Here is a 22,083-nt window from a genome sequence, read left to right on the forward strand (position 1 = left end):
ATTGAAGCGATGTGTCCATTTTTTCGTGGAATTTACAAACTGAATTTTAATGGTCTATTTCTAATGAACGTTCATTAAAGAACGTTGGAAAATTTTTAAAGTCCTGAATTTGTTCTCAGTCGGAAAATTATGAGACATTTTCTCAAAGCGAGCAAAACATGTTTTGCAATATTTCATACGCAAGTAATGATTATGCTGATTGTAAACCGATCGTATACATTTTAATTACTAATTATTTCTAGTAATGAACCTGTCAGTCAGAAAATTATGTACTCTATGTGATCAATCATGTTTCCCTCTATATTTATCTTAACTATTATTTAAAAAAAGGTAATACAAGTTCTATTTCGTATTCATAAAGTTTCGTCGCGTAGGAATGGTTATTAATTTTAAAAACGTACGTGATCGATAACTCTTGGTACTAATTATTATTTTGTACGACGACCTTGTCTATTGTTTCTTCGTATTTTTCAGCTGTAACGAGTGGGAATATTTTTAATAAAGGCATTCAATAATGTGTGAACATTGAGCTACGTCGTGTGACGTTGATGAATCCTGACGTCTGCCTCCATTTAACGGGGACACAGTCGATGAGAAACACGTGTTTCTAACGCCTCGAGCATTCCTAGCGATCCAATAATTGGCGTTGCACATTTATGGTTCATTACGTGGTCATTACATCAACAGAAATACATCGTTAGGACGCAGGCAATAACGAAAGATTGAATGCAGCCACAAGATATTAACATCGATTCTCGAGAAATCTATGAATAATGAAGTCGTAAAGGAATATTCGAAAATCGAACACGCGGTTTATATTGCCGGTTGATTCGGATTTTTTCTAGCTTTCTTTACAAAACTGTTGACGATCGAAATTGTTCAGACGATTTCAGCATCATATTTTTGTGGTGAACAGTTTCGAACTATACAATAGCAGGTGCGTTCTTTCACCTCGCTAATTTTGACACTTAACACTTGCAACATATGAGTAACATATGAGTAGATATATGATTAACATATGAGTAGACATATGATTAACATACGAGTAACATATGAGTAGATATATGATTAACATATGAGTAGACATATGATTGACATGCGAGTAACATATGAGTAACATATGAGTAACATATGATTAGCATATGAGTATCATATGAGTAACATACGATTAACATACGAGTAACATATAAGTAACATATGATTAACATATGAGCAACATATGAATAACATATGATTAACATATGATATGATCATCATCTCATTCATATCATATGATCAGAAACTACCAAACATCACAACCAAGATACCTTCAAGACAGAAACGAGTTGGAGTTCATTCACTTCATCTTGTATTGTCACATGTCACATGATAATCTTCCTCTTCAAACATCAACAGAAAGTGCCATTCGATACATGTACAAACATTCTACCCTTCGCACAAAGTCCCCTAATCATCTCGCTAACTTTGACCCTTAACACGTCATCAGAATCTGACACACCGAGGCGTTTAAAACCTCTGCCCATAAAAATGTTTCTTACAAAGCTACTCGTAACTATTAAATTTCTGCCCTGGTACTCAAACTCATGTTATCCTTGCTATGACAATTTCAAAACTATCGACGTTTCGAGTCATATTTTTGTGGTGAACGTTTCAAACCAAATAGTTGCGTGTTCAAAAGAAAAAGTGTACGCCGTCTCGTGGAAACTTACTAACGCAATACTTTTGGTTCTACTTTGGTACAAAACGCAGAAAGTCATGGGACACCATCGTCGCAAGAATCACTTCGGAAGACTATTTGGCGGGATCAGGTGTCATGAAACCACGTGGAAACAGTTAATACGATCGCTACCGTCAACGAATAATCAGTTTGAACCATGCATTGATCGAAAAGCCTAGATTGGGATAGAAGACACGGAAAAGTGATTTTGCAACGCAACGCCGCATCACACACGGAAAACGGTTAGAGGCACAATTCTGCACTTGGTTGGTCTTGCCCCACCCATACTCACCAGACTTGGCCCTTTCGTGCCACTTGTTTTCATCAATGGCTCACTTTTGCGGGAACACTTAAGATGTCGAAAAATGGTGATTCCTCTCAAAATGTGAACAATTTGAGGGCATTTAAAGCGACGGTAAAATGTATAGATGGTTTGGAAGCATTTTTCCTTTTTCCCAAATTTAAGTTTTCTTGACAAGGAAAGTTAAGAATTATTACCCGGATTTCCCCCATGGGGATCCATTTTGTCTTAAAATTTTTTAATTTTTGCATTGTAATACATTCATATTTGCAAACTCGTCCATGTCTATTTATTCAGATTTATTTATACAATTTGCGTATTCCGATTCGTTAAACTATTTGATCGAATTAAATTCGCAATGTGACGTCGAAGGCAAACATGTCGACCGCGAGTAAATTAGCTCTAAATAACTTTGATTAATATTATCTATAAACGAATGAGTGAAATTAGCTAAACGAGTTAAATATGTATAATTAATTTCGTAACGTTTCTATTTACATGAAGCTCCACAACAAACGTACATTACGTAAATCCGAACTTTTTCCTTGTAAAATCTGTTCGATTAAAGTCTTCGATAACCCATATATTTTTCGACTAGGCACAGATGAAGCATCGATATACGAGCATTCCAACGAGCGCGAATAAATTATGCAAATTTGGAATTGCGTGCTCCCACATGGTCTTTCCACGGTATACATTCGCATACGCACATTAATTATTCGTTTGCCTTAATTAAAATTCCCTCTGATTTCATAAAAAGCATTGTATTTAAAGCGTTACATCAAACTCGACTCATCTTCCTGTAAAAAGCATAATTAGTAACGAGGTTACAAAAAATTAATTAGTTTTAAAATATCAGGTTAAGTTACGAAATCGAGATTCGTGTAATGGTGAGGTACTTTCTTGTATCCATAGATGAGAATATCCATGTGACACTACATAGATGGATGCACCGCTGACTCTACTTTGGTAAATCCCTATACACTTAATTTACTATAATATCTTTATACCCAAAAGTTTTAATATCTCTATATTTTTGTATTCCAAAATGTATATTTGTATATCTTTATTGTTAGTTCTTAAAATAACAAGATTTCCATATTTGTAGATTACAACACTTCTAGATGACTATAACCATAGGTCTTCATACTCCTAAGTCCCTAACACTTAATTTCCTATGTTCCTGAAACCGTATACCCTTCAGTTTCAATAGCCATAAAACTGTATACCTATAAACCCCATCTCCTGTTTTCCTATATTCTTATATCTGCATATTTCTCAGTTCGTATGCTCCTAATTCCCTGTCTTCCTAAGTCCCTACCACCTAAATTCCAATACTCTTAAGTCGCCAACTCGACAAATCCTTATATCACTAAGTTTCTGCCCTTCCAAATGCCTATACACCTAAGTCCCTACCATCTAAATTCCTATACTCCTAAGTCCCTACTACCTAAATCCCTATACCACTAAATTCCTACTCTTCTAAATGCCTATACACCTAAGTCCCCACCACCTAAATTCCTATACTCCTAAGTCCCTAACTCCTAAATCCCTATAGCCCTAAATTCCTACCCTTCTAAATGTCCACACATCTAAGTCCCTACCACCTAAATTCCTATACTCCTAAGTCCCTAACTCCTACATCCCTATACCCCTAAATTCCTACTCTTCTAAGTGCCTATACACCTAAGTCCCCACCAGCTAAATTCCTATACTCGTAAGTCCCTATCACCTAAATCCCTATACCACTAAATTCCTACCCTCCTAAGTGCCTATACACCTAAGTCCCCACCACCTAAATTCCTATACTCCCAAGTCCCTAACTCCTAAATCCCTATACCCCTAAATTTCTACTCTTCTAAATGCCCACATACCTAAGTCCCTACTACCTAAATTCCTGTACTCCAAAATCCCTGCACTTCCACATCTATACCCCCAAATTCTTACACCTTTATTCCTAAATTTATCCACCATACATCACCAAATAACTACTTTATACAGTTACATTAATTTTATCTGCACGTTACAATGTAGTAAGAAAAAAGTGATATATTGTTCGAAATCGGAAATAATAGATATTGCAAAGTTTCCCGGATACAATGGCCAAGTTCTTTCCGTTCGACTGAGATTCGCACGTCTCGCGGGCAAACAGGGGAAAAAAGACTTCGGAAATAAGTAGATTTCAAACTGTCGCTCGAAACTTTTTAGTTCGAATCTGCATCGAAGCTCGCGTACCCTGCAGCTATTTCTCCAGAAATACTTTCCCGGGAACGAAAATCTTCGGATATTCCCACGATTTGTTACTCGAATGGTCGACTATGGTCAACAGAACATTTCCTTGTACAACTTCTTTCTGTCAATCAAGTTGATAATTCTTTTATGAAACACTTGTGTGAAATTGTGTTTCTTTAATTACAGTATTTTAATTAAAAGATGTTTATCTTGTGTAATAAGAAGTTTTTGGGTACAATTGAAAGCGCAACATTTTTGTCGTAAAAGTTGCACATTTCCTTTCAGAGAGTTGAAGCTATAAGATTTCCCCGATTGAAATTTTTGCGACTTCAAATTAAGCTCCGCTGAATGGCGGATTTAACGCATTCAATTCGTCCTGATTCATCACTAAATCATATTACTTTCAGTAGTAGTTTGATAATTGCCCGCCTCTGGGACCGCCGAGATGAAAATGGAGGATTATCGAGCTTCAATAGCGCACGTGACAACACTTCATCGGTTATTTAGAGTGGATTACACTCGCGCGTCTAAACATGAAGCGTTCCAAACGTGGAATTACGTAACATCCAATTAACGAACGCATTCTTAACGTGACACATATTTCCATCAAATAAAGATATCTTAAACCAATAATTGTACAATCTATATAAACATCAATTATTCTGCTTATAATATATAACAAATACAGTGATTATTATGTGCATACAGTAATATTATGCGAATATTATTTACATTATATAATAAATATTACGGCGCTTATATGAGAGTGCTCATGATCATTTATTAAAATCGTACTCTTGAGAAGAACAATAAGCCCAACAATATTTCTGTCGCGAGTAAGGAAAAGGAAAGAGATTGAGAGCGTGTCGTAGACATTAAGATTCCATCGACGACAAGAAAAATTCTAAAAACGTACGAGCTACGAACGAGCCGTGAATTACGTGACTGGAGTGCGAATATATACGGCGGTGCGTGTAAGCGACACTTCTCGATGCGTGACGCCGAATTTATCGTAGAAACTTCTGTCCCCCTGTGAACTATCGTCACGGTGTTCGAACGTGTCCGTTAATCGCCGCGATAATGCCGCTTCCATGCGATAAATTTGCATAGCATTGTGCGCGATGCATGTTTCGCCGAGACGCCACCGAGTGCCTCTCCGCGAGACACGGACCGTCAATATTTTACGAGCATACTTTTCATCCTCTGTACCGGATAACACGCTTTGATCTACCGATGACAACCCACGAGCTGGTGCGAGACTCAAAGCTACTATTGGATTAGAAAAATGGCCACCATTTTCGGTATATTGGCTCACACATCAATTAGTCCAAAAATGACAGTCGGCAAACGTCTCGAGATAGCGCGAATTAAGTTCAGCAGTTATGGTCATTATTCTTATTTGCCGAAATGTAACTGGAAGTGTTCACGGCGGATAGGTGGAGCGAGTGGCTTCTTTTACTCTGGCTCGACCTACGCGCCAACTCCTGGCTTGTCTACAGTAGAGACTGTGATGATCCGAGGGAACGTAGGGATTCTGGGAAGCTAGGAAATATGGCGATTCCGAGGACTGTGAGAATCTGGGGAATTCGGGAACTGTAGAGAATGTGGGGATGTGGGGACCTGGGGATCCGAGGGACTGTGGACTGTGGAGATCCTAGCGAACTTGGCACTGGAGACTGAAACTGTGGATATATAGGGAATCTAGGGGTCTGGAACTGTGGAGACTCTGGGGACTATGGCGAAGTATAGGTGTCCTGTACTAGTATATCAAGTATGCGTCACGAGTGCGTCACTAGTATATCAAGTGTGCGTCGCGACTACGTCACTAATATATCAAGAGTGCGTCACCAGTGCGTCACCAGTGCGTCACTAGTATATCAAGTGTGCGTCACGAGTGCGTCACTAGTATATCAAGTGTGCGTCGCGACTACGTCACTAATATATCAAGAGTGCGTCACCAGTGCGTCACTAGTATATCAAGTGTGCGTCACGAGTGCGTCACTAGTATATCAAGAGTGCGTCACAAGTGCGTTACTAATATATCAAGAGTGCGTCACCAGTGCGTCACCAGTGCGTCACCAGTGCGTCACTAGTATATCAAGTGTGCGTCACGAGTGCGTCACTAGTATATCAAGAGTGCGTCACAAGTGCGTCACTAATATATCAAGAGTGCGTCACCAGTGCGTCACCAGTGCGTCACTAGTATATCAAGTGTGCGTCACGAGTGCGTCACTAGTATATCAAGTGTGCGTCACGAGTGCATGACTAGTGCATCCTAACCTATACTTGCCAGGGAATACAGATGTTGAATGTGGTGATGTGAAGATCTATGGATCTAAGGGACTATTGAGGTCCTAGCAAACTTAAAAGACTAAGGCTCTGGAACTGTGGAGACTCTAGAAACTATAGGATCCTAACCTACAATTCCCAGAAAATATAAATATTGAAGAAATCCTAAAATTCGACATACTGTTACTTCATAAGCTAGTAACCTACCTAGGGTTTTCCTATAACAACACACTCCTTAATATATATGTATATACTTTTATTTTGTGTCCACCTCATGCGACAACTCATGGGTTGACACCTGTACATAAGCAACCTCTATACGTAATAATCTTGTTGACACTCTCCATTTCAGAATTTTTCCTTGCTTTTACAGTTATCTCGGAGTGACGGCTATAAGTACCATTTGGTTGTTCGCGTCAGATGAAATATTGATACACAGATTCTATCGGACTCGAAAATTATGTGTTGAAGTAGCTAACTTTGCCAAGTACACTCTGTTTCGTTTGCATTGTATGTACCAGGTTGGCAAGTCATTAATTGTGTCTTATGTTTGGAGTCACTCTAATTCGAGTTCTACTGTAGTTTGAAAATTGTGAACAAAGAGCTGTTATTATAATTCAAAGTGGACATGGCAGAAGTCTCTTATGATGATTCAAACCGAACGTGACAAAGGATCATTTAGATTGCTCTGATCATTCTTTGTTTTAAAGTTTATTAAAGAACTTTTAAAATTCATTAAAGAAATTTTTATAGAGAAAAGATATGAGTGATTTAAAACCTGATAAAGTTAAAAATACGCAGTTTAACGCATCACAGTAGAACAGTTAGGTTTTAATTTAATCCAACACTTCCACGTCGAGCGAAACAGAACAAAGCACATCAGTAATCTTTATTCCACACTGCAAGTGTCAATTTCCTCTCGAACGAGCTCGATCGTTTCCCGACGATGCGCAATTAAAAGCGATTTCAATTCCCGTCGCCTGGCTCGTATCAATCTTTTAATTCGCGGTCTCGACGCGTGCTGTGTCGGATTCCGTTGACACACACACATACGCACATACGCCAACTTGGCATTAATTATTTAATTGACGTCACACCTTTACACGCGTTGTAACACCTGTTCGACTCATCAGCGTTTAAATGTTCCTTTAATGGGGAACTAATTACGGAACCTCGATATTTGCTTTATAAATAATGTCCCGTATGGAGGCGCCACTTGCGCATGCGTGGAGGCGCCACGCGGTGCATTGTGGACGGTGCAGATATTGGAGCCCCCGGCGCAGGAAAATATCTGGGTGCATTAAATAACCGGAAATAGTAGGGTACCTTAGTGATATATCGTCTTAGTCACTTTTATTATGACTTATTGTTACGAATATATAATTGTAAGAGTAAAGTGAGAGTAAAATAATAAAGTAAGAGTGATAATGTAATTCAATAGTGAACTAATAAAACCTTCATTTCTAATCCCCAGCATACGTAAAGTTAATAATAAATAAATATTAATAAATACAAATTGCGCAATTTGAAATTAAAAAAATTTTATTAACTCCTAGTCTCCATAATCTAATAATCTCCATAACTACGCAAATTTTACGCGAAACAGAACTATAACCTAACCGACGTTGATATAAATCCAACCATCTGTTCCAAAGACATTTTTCACTTTCAAAACGAATGTTACTGATTACAATGTGCCTTTACTTCACTTGGAAGTTAATTCTGAACGACACCAACATCACAGAATTTCAGCTCGCGGCCAAACATCCGAAAGCTTAAAATTAAGCAAACTGTGTGAAACATTTTGCGTTTCAATTATATTTGCCTTGGACCGCGGAATTTTAACGTTGATGACCATGACGCGCCATTTCATTCTGTGTCACACTCGATCACTCACGATCCATGTCGTTTCTAATTTCTGCAAATATCTTCTAGTTGGCAAACGCGATGATCGAACCATTTTGGAACTCTATAAATACATTCTATAAATTCAACCACTGGTTTCCTTGAAATTTACGATTTTATCTGTGTACCCGAGTACTCCCATCAAAGAGCGTTTCACCAAAATAATAAGCATACAATCGTATTATTTTATAACAGATCCAATTTTATCTAGATAACGACGCAATACTAAATAGCGTGCTCGACGAGTTAATTCCGGGCCATAAATCAATTGGTACCACTTCCTGTACGACGCGGTAAAAATTTCAGAAAAAGCGCCCGTCCTTTATCAACCGCGACCAATGGCCCGGAAGAGGACGCAAGGAAATTACATGACGGGTAACCACAGAGTCCTTTACGTGCAAACGGCCACGGAAAGGATCCGTAATCCAGTTCGCTAAAGGATTTTAATGATTCACTCGGGCTGGCCGTGCTTCGTGTTCCCGCTGAACAGATGGCTCTGTGATCGCGGTGTCTCGTTAAAGGCTTCGCGATCGTAAAAAGCTCCAAACTAACTACGTTCGTTTTAAGTTTTCGCACGGGATAATGAGGTCGTTTCGTGTCTGAGCTTGCGCAACTGTGCGCGACGCTTCCTAGCTTTGCAGTTTTATTGCTTCCTCAACAATTTGGACGACGGATACTGCCTCTTAGTTGGACGATAGGTTACGTCGTTAGACGAGCTCAATTGTTCAGATTTTGCTACCGAATTGTACGCTGTAATACCTTGGGTTGTTTGAGGGCATTGTAGGCTCCGTGTTGTAGGGGAGGGAATTTGGGATGTGTGTATTGAGCAGAAATTGGATTTCAAGTGTGTTGTGGAGGGACATTGTATTTGGAGCTGGATTGTAGGAGAGGTGTTTGGAGCACATGGTGTTTAGGACGTGGAGTATTTGGCAGGTGGCATTTGGGGGTGTTAGAGGGACATTGCATTTAGGGCTGATTGCACTTGGGACAGGCGACATTTAGGGACGACTGCAATTGGGACATGTCAGATTTGGGCTACGTGACATTTAGGGCCGATTGCATTTGGAGCGTGTAGTACTTGGGACATGTAGCAGTTAGGGCCGAGTACACTTGGGACGTCAAGTGCTTAGGGCACGTGGTATTTGGGGTATTGCGTTGGGGGGATATTGAATTTAGGGACGACTGCAATTGGGACATGTCAGATTTGGGGCACATGACATTTAGGGCCGATTACATTTGGACCGTGTTGTATTTGGGACATGTAGCAGTTAGGGCCGAGTACACTTGGAACGTCAACTGCTTAGGGTACGTGGTATTTGGGGTATTGCGTTGGGGGGATATTGAATTTAGAGACGACTGCAATTGGGACATGTCAGATTTGGGCTACGTGATATTTGGAGCCGATTGCATTTAGACCGTGTTGTATTTGGGACATATAGCATTTAGGGCCGAGTACACTTGGGACGTCGAGTGCTTAGAACATGTGGTATTTGGGGCATTGCGTTGCAGGGACGTTGCATTTAGGGACGACTGCAATTGGGACATGTCAGATTTGGGCCACGTGGCATTTAGCACCAATTGCATTTGGAATGTGTAGTACTTGGGACATGTAGCAGTTAGGGCCGATTACATTTGGGACGTCAAGTGCTTAGGACATGTGGTATTTGGAGCATTGCGTTGGAGGGACGTTGCATTTAGGGACGACTGCAATTGGGACATGTCAGATTTGGCCACGTAACATTTAGGGTCGATTGCATTTGTACCGTGTTGTATTTGGGACATATAGCATTTAGGGCCGATTACATTTCGGACGTCAAGTGCTTAGGACATGTGGTATTTGCGGCATTGCGTTGGAGGGACATTGCACTTAGGGTCGGTTGCACTTGGGATGTGTTGTATTTGCGATACATGACATATGGGGGCCATCGTGTCTATGGCACATTGCACTTAGGACGCATTGCACTCATGGTACGTAGCACTTGGGACATGCTGTATTTGGGACTCATGGCACTTGAATGGCCCTGTATCTATGGCACATTGCATCCAGACTGCATTATATCAGAGATACATTACATTTGGGGCTGGTTGCACTTGAGACGCATTGCATTTCTGGTAGATGGCACTCGTGGCGTGTTGTAGTGGAATCACGTGGCACTTGGGAAGCTTTGCATCAGTGGGACTTTGAATTTGGAGCGAACTTGAGATCTATTTAGGACATGTGACATGTGATGGGTATTGTACGTTACATTACAGTTGTATGTTACATTCTGGGTGCGTTGCAGTTACATACCACTGTGTCTGAGAGTGTGTTGAATTTGAAACGCCTTATGCTTGAGTCACATGGTGGAGTATGGTGCGCTCTATCCACATGGAAGGTGCTCTATATTTTTAAATACCATAAATTAGCATCACCCTACCACTTTCTAAAAACGAACATAACCCAAAGGTTATAATGTGATTGGATTAAGAAATTGTCTCAGGCAAAATATAACAATAAAAACATTGATGAAGCATCTATAGCGATTCTCATCAATCGATTATTCAGCCCACGAGAAGTAGATCGCCAGAGTTAAAGTGTGCACTTGTCTACTCCACAGCTCGGATAATCGTGTTTTAACGTTTTCCCCATTGACGTGAGATTAATCGAGCAATTCCAGGTCTAATTGAATTTCGTGCATCGCAACCGTTCGAATTCAATAACTACGGAATAAACTGTTTTCAATGGAGCACCGTGTGCCAGAGGATTGCCGATACATCAGCTTCCTGTACCCTTCTTCAGCACTGTGTTCGCCTGGCAACGTGATAATCTACCCATTTTCTGTTCCTACGAAAAGGGAGAGACAAATTGCAGTCCGTAAGTTGGAACGCCCTATAATGGACTCCATATTTCGTTTTTGATCCAATTTGCAATGTTGTATGGGCGATAACGGGTCATCGATTTTTAATAAACGCGAAGAGGATTAGCGGGTGGGATATTCGGGGATATTAATTAGTTTGATGTCCACAGTCCCGAGGATTAATTATGGCTTCAGAATGACGGAGATTGAATTTGAACATTCTTCGAAATGGAATTTCAACGGATATCGAATTAATTACCTTTCTAGATGTTCTTCAAACTTTTAACCGAATCATAAAAATCAAGCTTCTTTACAATTATGGGATTAACTACCATTTAAATTTCCCGCCAAAAGCTAACTTGCTGCAAGTTCGATCAACACACGTTTCTTAATTAATTTCCATAAGTTTGCACAACACAAAGTTTCAAGTGTACCAAAATCATAACCTAACCGAAACCTAACCGAGTCATAAAAATCAAGCTTCTTTACAATCATGGGATTAACTACCATTTAAATTTCCCGCCAACAGCTAACTTGCTGCAAGTTCGATCAACACACGTTTGTTAATTAATTTCCATAAGTTTGCACAACACAAAGTTTCAAGTGTACCAAAATCATAACCTAACCGAAACCTAACCGAATCATAAAAATCAAGCTTCTTTACAATCATGGGATTAACTACCATTTAAATTTCCCGCCAAAAGCTAACTTGCTGCAAGTTCGATCAACACACGTTTCTTAATTAATTTCCATAAGTTTGCACAACACAAAGTTTCAAGTATACCAAAATTTTGCAAACAACTCACGATGTCGAAAGAAATCGGTAACCTTGTACATAAACTACAGCTGTTACATCACGAAGCAAGAATTTAAATTTTCCGCCAAAAATGTCCAAATAATGCGAACCGTAATCTCGCAAACAAATCACGCCCACTGTTTGAGTAACAAGGTCCATACCTTCCAACACTGTTACGTCAGTTGGAATTCAAATTTCCCGCCCAAAAGTGTGTGCACTCAAAAGACGTCACCCGTTTAAATAACACTTTTCTCGATCGACACGTTTTATGCCGCCTCACGTAGCGACAAAAACAGGATCAGACAATAGCACCGATATGTATGTGTAACGAAGGAGAAGCATGTCGGCTGCATTGTAATGCAGAGCAAGGCACGGCACGTGTCACTGTCAGCGTCGCGTCGAAAGTTGGTGTCTGCGAGTGATTGAGCGTCGTTTATGCATCATGCGAGCGAACAACCGGACAATGACGCTTTGATATTGTAAATACACGGCCGAAGTGCCACTGACAAGACAAATTATTGGGAGCCTGGCCAACCACGCGTTTGTCGGCGTATTCTTGCGAGTATATCGACCAAGTGACCATCGACTCGCTTTCGTCATCGATTTTCGCCCTTTCACGCGACCTGACGCGTTTTTTAACATTATTGATTCATCATTGGATATAGCACTCTTTTGTAGCCTTGTACGTGATGTAGAACCTAACCTTAGTTTAGGGTTCAGAAATGACAGGCAGCTGTGAAAATTCTGGGTGGAATTATGGGAAGGGTCTGTAAAAAATGTATGGCTCTGAAGAATTCAACAGGAGAAGAAGATGAGTGAAATGTAAAGACAGGCTAGTTTAAAGTAATTTAATTTTGAATATAAACTGCACTTTTACACGTTAACCTTGAATATATGGCTCGTAATGTATGTTTATACGAGTGACGTAGAACATAACCTCAAATAAGTGCTGAGAAATGTCACTCGTCAACCATAATTCTTGATAGAAGCATTAAAAGATGAAAAGTTGACATATGCAAACGATGAAACCTAACCTAATGTAATTTAATTTAGAACATAACCTACGCTCTTTTCATGTGAACCTTTATAGACGAATGACGTATAACCTAACCTTAAATAAGTGCTCAGAAGTGACATTCGTCAACCATAAAAATTCTTGATGAAATTATTAGAAGATAAATAGTTGACGTCTATAAAAAATATCTAACTATGATGAACTCAACGTGAGTCCTAGAAGATGAGAGAATTGTTATGATGAAGCCTAACCTAACTTAATCTCGAACATAACCTCTGTCCACGTTAACCTTGTCCAAGCCAGCCTTGTCTACTACTAACCTATCTTCACACAAATGCAGTAGAACCTAACCTCAAATAATTGTTCACTAACCTAACCATATTCTTAAATCATCATAACATAAAAACTTGATCATCCCTAAAAATATTTAACTTCATGAAGGATTCGATGAACCCATAAGTGAAATGTTACGACGAAACCTAACCTAATAATCTGAATTCAAATAGGCGTTTAAGGACGAGATGATCCATACCAGAAAATGAATTCCACTGAAATTTATCAAAGAAATTCTTAATTCCGAGCGAGGACCCTCAAAGGTTATTGAAATATAAACGATGAAAGCTGATGAATTATTAGATAATTTCCGAGAGCTGCTTTTTAGCTCATCTTTCCATTAATTACAGTCTCATTAAAAGCCTCCTTCACTACTTCTAAAACGTATCCCAACAAGGATCTTACTGAAGCGTAGGAGGTTTACATTAACGGTCGAAGATGCTAACGATGCAAATTTCAAAATCTAGTCTGTAGTATAACATTATCTTATTAATATATTACAAAGAACTCATTCTTAGCTGGTGAAAATACAAGAGAATTAATTTTGAAAGCGTCAGTACAATGTGTAAATAAAATATGCACCATTATGTGCAAGAAAATTTTCAATATCTATTAAATATTATCATATTAATATACAAGACAAAATAAAAAGAAGTTAATCTTAAAAACCTCTCTAAATAAGATGTGTATCCACCATTTTATGCGGGAGAAATATTCACATACAAAAATATCATACGATTTTAGCGCTCTCTACGTTATTCAAGCGACCTAACCTCAAAATTCAAAACAGGAACTTGTTCGCAGATATTTCAGCGTATATTAATGGCGCTCTTCTATTGGATGCTGAACAATAGCTATGCGATATGTATCAAAGTGTTAAATCTTCGTGCGTTACCAGGGTGCATTCTATAGGGAACGTATATGTGGCATTTGGGGTGGGTATTTATGGAAATGTATTTGGAGAGGGTTGCACTTGAGGTATGTTGCATTTGTGGCATAATACAATTGTAGGGAATTACAATTGCTATGCAATTTTTTCTCTGACACTTTACATTTGTTGTGCACTATAAAGTGATGTGCATTTTTCTATGACACGTATTTGTTACGCGCTGTACTTATGACGCGTTACATTTGTCACGCAGTGGATTTGCGGCGCGCGACATTTGCAGCGCACTGTAATCGTGACGCGCTGGATTCGCTAAACATTGTAATAATGGCGTGCTACATTCACGGTGCGCTACAAGTGTGACGCACTGTATTTGCACGCGCTATATTTGTGGCATACTGCACTTGTAGCGTGCTGCATTTACTACGCATTGTAATAGTGGCGCGCTGCAATTGTAACGCGCTACATCTGTGCTGCGCTGCATTTGCCACGCGCTGCATTTGCAACGCACTGTACTAGTGGCGCGCTGCATTTGCTGCACACTGTAATAGTGGCGCGCTGCAATCGTAACGCGCTACATCTGTGACGCGCTACATTTGTCACGCACTGTAATAGTAACGCGCTGTATTCGCTGCGCACTGTAATAGCGGTGCGCTGTAATAGTAACGCGCTGCAATCGCTACGCACTGTAATAGTGGCGCGCTGCAATCGTTGCGCACAGTAATGGTGGTACGCTGCAATCGTAACGCGCTACATCTGTCACGCGCTGCATTTGTCACGCACTGTAATAGTAACGCGCTGCATTCGCTGCGCACTGTAATAGTGGCGCGCTGTAATAGTAACGCGTTGCATTCGCTACGCACTGTAATAGTGGCGCGCTGCAATCGCTGCGCACAGTGATGGTGGCGCGCTGCAATCGTAACGCACTACATTTGTCATGCGCTGCATTTGTCACGCACTGTATTAGTAACGCGCTGTATTCGCTGCGCACTGTAATAGTGGCACGCTGTAATAGTAACGCGCTGTATTCGCTGCGTATTGTAATAGTGGCGCGTTGCATTCGCTACGCACTGTAATAGTGGCGCGCTGCATTCGCTGCGCACTGTAATAGTGGCGCGCTGTATTCGCTGCGCATTGTAATAGTGGCGCTCTGCATTTGTTGAGCGCTGTAATAGTAACGCGCTGTATTCGCTGCGCACTGTTCTAGTGGCGCGCTGCAATCGTAACGCGCTGGATTTGCTATGCACTGTAATTGTGGAGCGCTGCATTTGTTGCGCGCTGTAGTAGTAATGCGCTGCATTCACTGCGCACTGTAATAGTGGCGCGCTGTAATAGTAACGCGCTGTATTCGCTGCGCACTGTAATAATAACGCGCTGTATTCGCTACGCACTGTAATAGTGGCGCGCCGCATTTGCTACGCATTGTAACAGTAGTGAGCTACATTTGTAATTCGCTATATTTATCGCTCACTGCATTTGCGACGCACTGTATTTGTGCCACATTACATTTGTATTGCGCTGCATTTTCCAAGCACTGTAAATTGCCCTTCCATTTGTGACGTGTCGCATTTGTTACGCAGTATATTCCTGACATCGCGAACTACAACTACATACTGCACATGTGCCAACCTACAATTGTGACATCATCCTGCAAGTTATATCGCCATATCACCAGAAAATCCCATGACTATTACTTCAGTAATAACCAATCTTCCCACAACCTAAATAAGTGGAAATGACTAGTCCAAATTGAAGTCAAACAGACGCAACGAAGTACTCATGCAATGAAAGCTATGCAACAGTTGTCCGATCCATGATCATCCTGGATTTATGACTGGTGGTCAAGTTGCGCGCACGAGTTAGCAGTGATCCGCCAAACGTGGTGTCAAACAGATTTCCTTCGACGGAAAACCGGTTTAAAACGAGGATTCAATGGCGACTATCTGGCTTCTGGATTATCCGCAGCCACTTATCACTCCTACGTCACTGGCACCGTTCGTGTAATGAGATTCGTTTGAACGTTAGTGTGTTTGCTTGAAATGCTCGAAGAAACTGCAACTGTGCAAATTAGACACGATCGAGGACGGTTTTCTTGCAGTTCTCTGCCGACTTCGGAAACGATCAACTTTGTCATACTTGTTCTTTGTACATACAATGCTTCGTTTAATTTCAAGCAAACGTTATGTAACGTTGATCAGCCGCTGAAAGACTTAGTCGCTCTGATTTCCATTGACGTGCCTTATTTATTAACAATCGCTCGCAAAGTATAACATCGATACTCAGGTAATAATTAAATGTATCTTAAAAACTGCGTACAAAAGACGTCACATTATTTACAATAATTAGTATAAAAACAGCGTCCGAAATGTCATTCCTGAATACCCAATCTCTCATTTTGATTCCAAGTATCAAATAAATCCAAATATTAAATACATAGAACCTTTCCCACCAAGGAAAGGTTCAAATTGACCCCAAAAGTGCGTGACCGTGCTGATGGCTGCATCAGCATGGTCCTGAACCTTGGGGCCAGCTTCACCACGTCAGTTTGCAAAACGAGTTACCCCGGTACCCGAGGATGACCCCTGGAACGACGTATGTCACGTGTCCAGGTCAGCTGTTCAGGTGTCAAAAGCGAAATCCTCAGGTGAACTCCTCATTCCGTACATGATCTTCTTCATGGCCTTCTTGGTTGGTTCAGAGTGCGCCTTTGTGGACTGCGTGTACCCAGACGCCATGCTCCCCATCTTCAACTTATCGGACCTGTGATGATCCGACAGAGTTTTCATGGTGTTCGTCACGTGGGATTCGTTCCTGCACCGTAAGGACGGTCGACTCACACAGGACACCGACATCTTACTGCGATCTTTCAGTGATCTTTTATACGACTCGGAGCTGTTTACCGAGGTCAGACTGCTCTGAGTCACCGAGGACATTTCCTTTTTGACGTTCATCACGTGGCACTTGACGTTGTGCAGATGGGTCCTTGACCTGGCGACAGCGAACATGGGAAGCTTCGGCTCGGGGACCCCGTCGGTGAAGATGATGGGGACGACGACCACCTTCTCGTCCGTTGCCACCTGTATGCTCTTCGATTTGTGAGAACTTGCGGATACATTACTCTCTTCAGATGGCGAAGGCTTCAGGAGACTCTCCATCGATTGCCTCAGGACAATTTCCTTTTGGCGCTTCAAGTTCAGGCCAGAGCATTGCACGTCCAAATCCTTGACAGCCTTCTTATCTTTCGTGCGCTTACGCTTCGTCACACGACTCGACCGATGCCCTTCTTTATGCCCCGTTTGCTCCTTTTTTGAGATCGTTTGACTGTTTACGAACTGAGTTTTGCTGAGTCTACTTATGTCCGATACGATGCTCTTCAGGGATGAGAAGCTGCGTTCCGGAGGACAACGGAAGCTAATATTCGAGTACCTCGAATTGCTGGAACGAGGCCTTTCAGAATGTTTAGCATCAACCTGAGAAGTATGAGTCCATGCTGCCCCTGCATTCTCGGACGACGAATTAGGTTCCATCATCGTCTCAGCAACTTTACTCGGTTGATGCATCATGCCGCTGAAAGCTGAGAGTATCAAGCCGTCTCTGTTACTAGTACTGCATCCAGCAGCGTCATCGTAATGTGAAAAGGTGTGAGCCCTATTTCTGTGGCACCTGTAGCAGGTGCTGCTCACGGACGGAATGAGCGAACCCGATGGGTCCTTTGCAACGAACTGTCCAAATTGAAAGTGGAAATTGTTCAGTGTGATCTGGCTCTCGTTTTCTGCAGTCCAGTTGCTCATCTCACTGGGCATGTTCCTCTCAATGCACCTGGAGGAGCTACCCCTAGGATCCACGTTATGGGTCTCCATCTGACTCTCTGTATAGAAACTAGGCCTTAGAGCCATCTGATTACTCGATGGATGGAATGACCCAACTCCAAATGTACTTCTAACATCTTGGGATTCGTCTATCACCTGCCTGTGAACCAGGTGCATGCCGTTTACATCGGCATCTCTGTCAAACGTTTCCGTCCGATGAAAATAATAACTGGACATGGGTGTACACTGGGTAGAATGGTGTCTCTGGCTCAACATGGTTGGATTGGCCAGACTGAGGGCACGAAACTGGCCCAATATCTCGTTCAGTTGGTACTGCAGGGGATGTAACTCGTCGATAATCCTGAGGGCGGTGTCCAAATCTTTGACCCGCGATTGCGTTCTCAAAGACGCGGAGGATACCTCTTTCTCCGGACTTGGGGGGAAGTAGAAGGATTTAATGGACGGATGTGGATTTTCCGCGATGTCTATCAGGTCGCCGTTCTCTTGTTGCTCGGTGTCCCTTGTGGCTAACCGAGGTGATTTGATTCTCTTTCTTTCCGACGACTGCGATCTCTGGCTGGAGAAATCTTTATCTTCGGGCGGTTCGTGAAACGTTACCTCCTTCAGACGGTGTGACGTGTCGCAGGCTGTGTCCTGGGAAGAGGATTCAGGAGAATGTTAGGATTTTAGAATTTTTAGATAGTAATTGGAGTCTTGCTTTAGGTTCTTTAAGATTAAGCACCAGTTTAGTATACTGAAGGTCTAATTACTTTCGGTACTTTGGAAAGTTTCGCAAATTTCAGAAAACATTAAAAGCACGGTGCGCCAGACACAAATTGACCAGGCTGTAATCAATAGCGCAGCCCACAGGAAAGATACAGCCACGCTAATTAGAGTCCGCACAAAGGAAGAGCGGATCAAAGGGAAGTCCAATTAGAAAGAAACCAGGCCACCGGTGTTAAGGACCTATTTATCGCACGACTCGAACACAGGCTCAGCTCATTAATCCTTCACGAGATAATCACCTGGAGCACAGGTAGCGCGGTTCTCGACTCCAGCTTCTTAGCCTGGTAATTTTCTTCCGTCAACTCGGTCCTGGAACCATCTGAAACCGTGGCCAACGACTGACTGGACCCCGAGGAGAGAAGTGGATCGATTCGAGCCACTATCATCTTCATTTTCCTCTGGCGAGCCAACGAGGACTCTGAAGTGATCACTATAGTATCCTCCATGGTGTCCTCCAAAGAGAACGTGCTCTTCAGCACTGGCATAGATTCCGATTTCGTTGGAATATTCGAGTGGAACGGGGTGAAGGACTTCTCTGATGACATTTCCTCTTTCTCGTCTTCGTTGCCCTGCTGCGTACTCACTTTTGAGGTGCTGGTTAAGGAAGCGGTGGAATTTTTGACGGCTCCTTTGCGAATTGGGCCTTCACTGGACGTCTCGTAATCTCCGTCTGTAGTTCGATGATGATAAGTATATTATCTGTACATATGTGGAGTATATGGACTATATACCTTTTGCATACGTAGAGTAAGTGGAGGACATGATTTCAACATATGTGAAGTGCATAGACTATATAACCTCTACATATGTAGCATATGTGGAGGACATGACTTCTACATATGTGAAGTGCATAGACTACATAACCTCTACACGTGCAGAGTACTTGGAGTACCTCTACATATGTAGGTTACTTGTAAGACATAGCCTCTACATATGTAGAGCAGTTGGATTACATAACCTCTACATACGTAGCATATGTGGAGGACATGATCCCTACATATGTGAAGTGCATGGACTACATAACCTCTACATGTGAAGAGTACTTGGAGTACCTCTACATATGTAGGTTACTTGTAAGACATAGCCTCTAGATATGTACAGCAGTTGGACTACATAACCTCTACATATGTAACATGTGTGGAGGACATAATCCCTACATATGTGAAGTACATGGACTACATAACCTCTACATGTGAAGAGCATTTGAAGTAAATCTACATATGTATAGTACTTGCAGGACATAACCTCTATATGTGTAGAGCAGTTGATATACATAACCTCCACATACGTAGCATATGTGAAGGACATGATCTCTATATATGCTGAGTACTTGTAAGACATAGCCTCTACGTGCGTGGAGTACTTGTAGGACATAACCTCTACATATATAGAGCAGTTGAAATACACAACTTCTACATATGTAACGTATGTCGTCCACATATGATGATCTCCACATATGATGAGTACTTGTAGGACATAACCTCTACATACGTGGAGTACCTAGAGCACAATCTCTACATATATAGAGTACGACTACATAAATTCTACATATGTGGAGCACTTCGACTACATGATCTCTACATATGCAGAGTACATGTAGTACATAATCTCCACATATGAGTACTTGGAGGACATAGTACATACAGTGGACCAACTTCATACATATCCTTTAGCATACATATCAATTATCATTTCCATAAAATATTCAGAAGCAAGTATCTCAAATGTAACGCTTTCTATTCAATTTATCAAGGTAATAAGGTAGAAAAGAAAACGAACCATCGGTCTCTGAAGCGCAAGTGGTCGCGCAGCTGATTTTAGCCTCGACTGACATCGCACTCGAGAAGGTTAGTTATCGGTATTGCTGCATTTCCGTTCTTCCTTGCCTTCTAACGCCGTCGTGGAGAGGGAGCCGTGTTCTCACGGTCCTCTGTTAACATAATTCAACAGGATCGCGATCGAAACGCGAAATTCATCGACGGCCACGAGCCTCACGAAGACAGCGACATTCGCGTGTTGCTGCCCGTCACGATCGAATCGAACGATTGTTTTCTCGCGATTGGCGCTGTTCGATCGCTGCTCGTTCAAGAGGATTCGATTTCGTTTGCGTTTCCCTGGAATTCGGTCTTTGAACGTTATTGGATCCCTTGTTCAAATATATTCGTTGCCAATGGGTTACTCGTTGGGCCACTGATGAATGTACGATACTTGAAAATATTTTGACCATGAAATTCACAGAATTCACATGAAATATTCACGTTTTATTCTGAAAGTTTGAAGGACAAGTTTGGATCTAAAATTTCTGTTATTTAAAAATATTTAAAATTGTTGCAATTTATATAATTTCTAGTTTGTCTAATTTGTCTGAAAAATCTATCGTTCTTCAAATTTAAGAATTATTAAAATTATTTAATTCTTTAAAATCGTCCAAGTAACCTTAACATTTAAAGATGAAGTTATCTATTATTCATAAACGTAACAAATGAAATACCTTTCCATTATTCACACTGTTATCTGAACAGTGGTCTTGATATTTAATGTACAAAGGAAAGCTGTAATTCAAATTCGAGACTCGAAAGGGCACTTGAACGTAGGAATTCTGAAAAATTCATTTTGCAGGAACACAATTGCGAGCGTGATCGATGAACCCTCCATTTCAATGGAATTACGTATACGGGTTTCGTGCAGCAGCGACAAAATCGTCGACGAGATAAATCGAATGGCGGTTTCGATCGGTTTTCAGATTCCAATCCTCGAAAAGGTTTTATTATGCATCGTGCCCAATCAAAATGCATAACCGACTGCATTCGATGTAACAACAAAAGCGCCCAGAGGCTTTAACACACGAACGGACGGGAGCGGAAATTTATTCGTGACGATATTTCACGTCGGATGGATGCATTTTGCGCGATATCGTTATTGAAAATTCCTGTTTCATGCATCGACAGTAATCGAAATGAATTCGATTGCTTTAATTGACACGGTTGACGAATTCCTCCGGTGTATAAAATTATTCCGAAAATTCGGATATTGTGCAAAACGCCTACGTCTATTAACGATCTAATCAAACAAAATGTCTTTCTAAATTGGCACACGAATAGGAAAAAAATCAAGTAAATTTTAATCAGAAATTTGTCGTAAATTTTCTCTGTACCAATATTAGCTTTCGAAGTGTTC

The 22,083-nt window shown here is 41.1% G+C and overlaps 2 protein-coding genes across 8 annotated transcripts in view; both read right to left on the reverse strand.

Moving 5' to 3' along the window:
* Positions 1-22,083, reverse strand: part of dnc (phosphodiesterase dunce) — a 437,944-nt gene that overhangs the window by 222,318 nt on the left and 193,543 nt on the right. The gene's annotated exons all lie outside the window — the stretch shown is intronic.
* Positions 16,535-20,927, reverse strand: LOC143265979 (uncharacterized). Of its 2 annotated transcripts, none has more exons than XM_076540962.1 (3): positions 20,686-20,927; positions 19,146-19,576; positions 16,535-18,774 (listed from the first exon to the last, which is right to left on the reverse strand). In XM_076540962.1, exons 1-3 carry the CDS (start codon positions 20,738-20,740, stop codon positions 16,930-16,932), a joined length of 2,331 nt encoding a protein of 776 aa, XP_076397077.1. In that variant the 5' UTR covers positions 20,741-20,927; the 3' UTR covers positions 16,535-16,929. The 2 variants fall into 2 exon arrangements, with proteins under 2 accessions (XP_076397077.1, XP_076397078.1); XM_076540963.1 differs by having other exon boundaries at positions 19,146-19,605.

Source organism: Megachile rotundata, chromosome 16, assembly GCF_050947335.1.
Source record: "Megachile rotundata isolate GNS110a chromosome 16, iyMegRotu1, whole genome shotgun sequence".
Classification (NCBI taxonomy): Eukaryota; Metazoa; Arthropoda; class Insecta; order Hymenoptera; family Megachilidae; genus Megachile; species Megachile rotundata.

Bases quoted from the DNA above. Each gene is read 5' to 3' on its own strand.
- LOC143265979 (XM_076540962.1), bottom strand. From the start codon at position 20,740: ATGTCAGTCGAGGCTAAAATCAGCTGCGCGACCACTTGCGCTTCAGAG. The intron at 19,577-20,685 runs GTTCGTTTTCTT...ATCGAACTACAG, and splicing joins TTGCGCTTCAGAGACCGATG to ACGGAGATTACGAGACGTCC. The intron at 18,775-19,145 runs GTGATTATCTCG...TCCTCTTCCCAG, and splicing joins CCGCGCTACCTGTGCTCCAG to GACACAGCCTGCGACACGTC.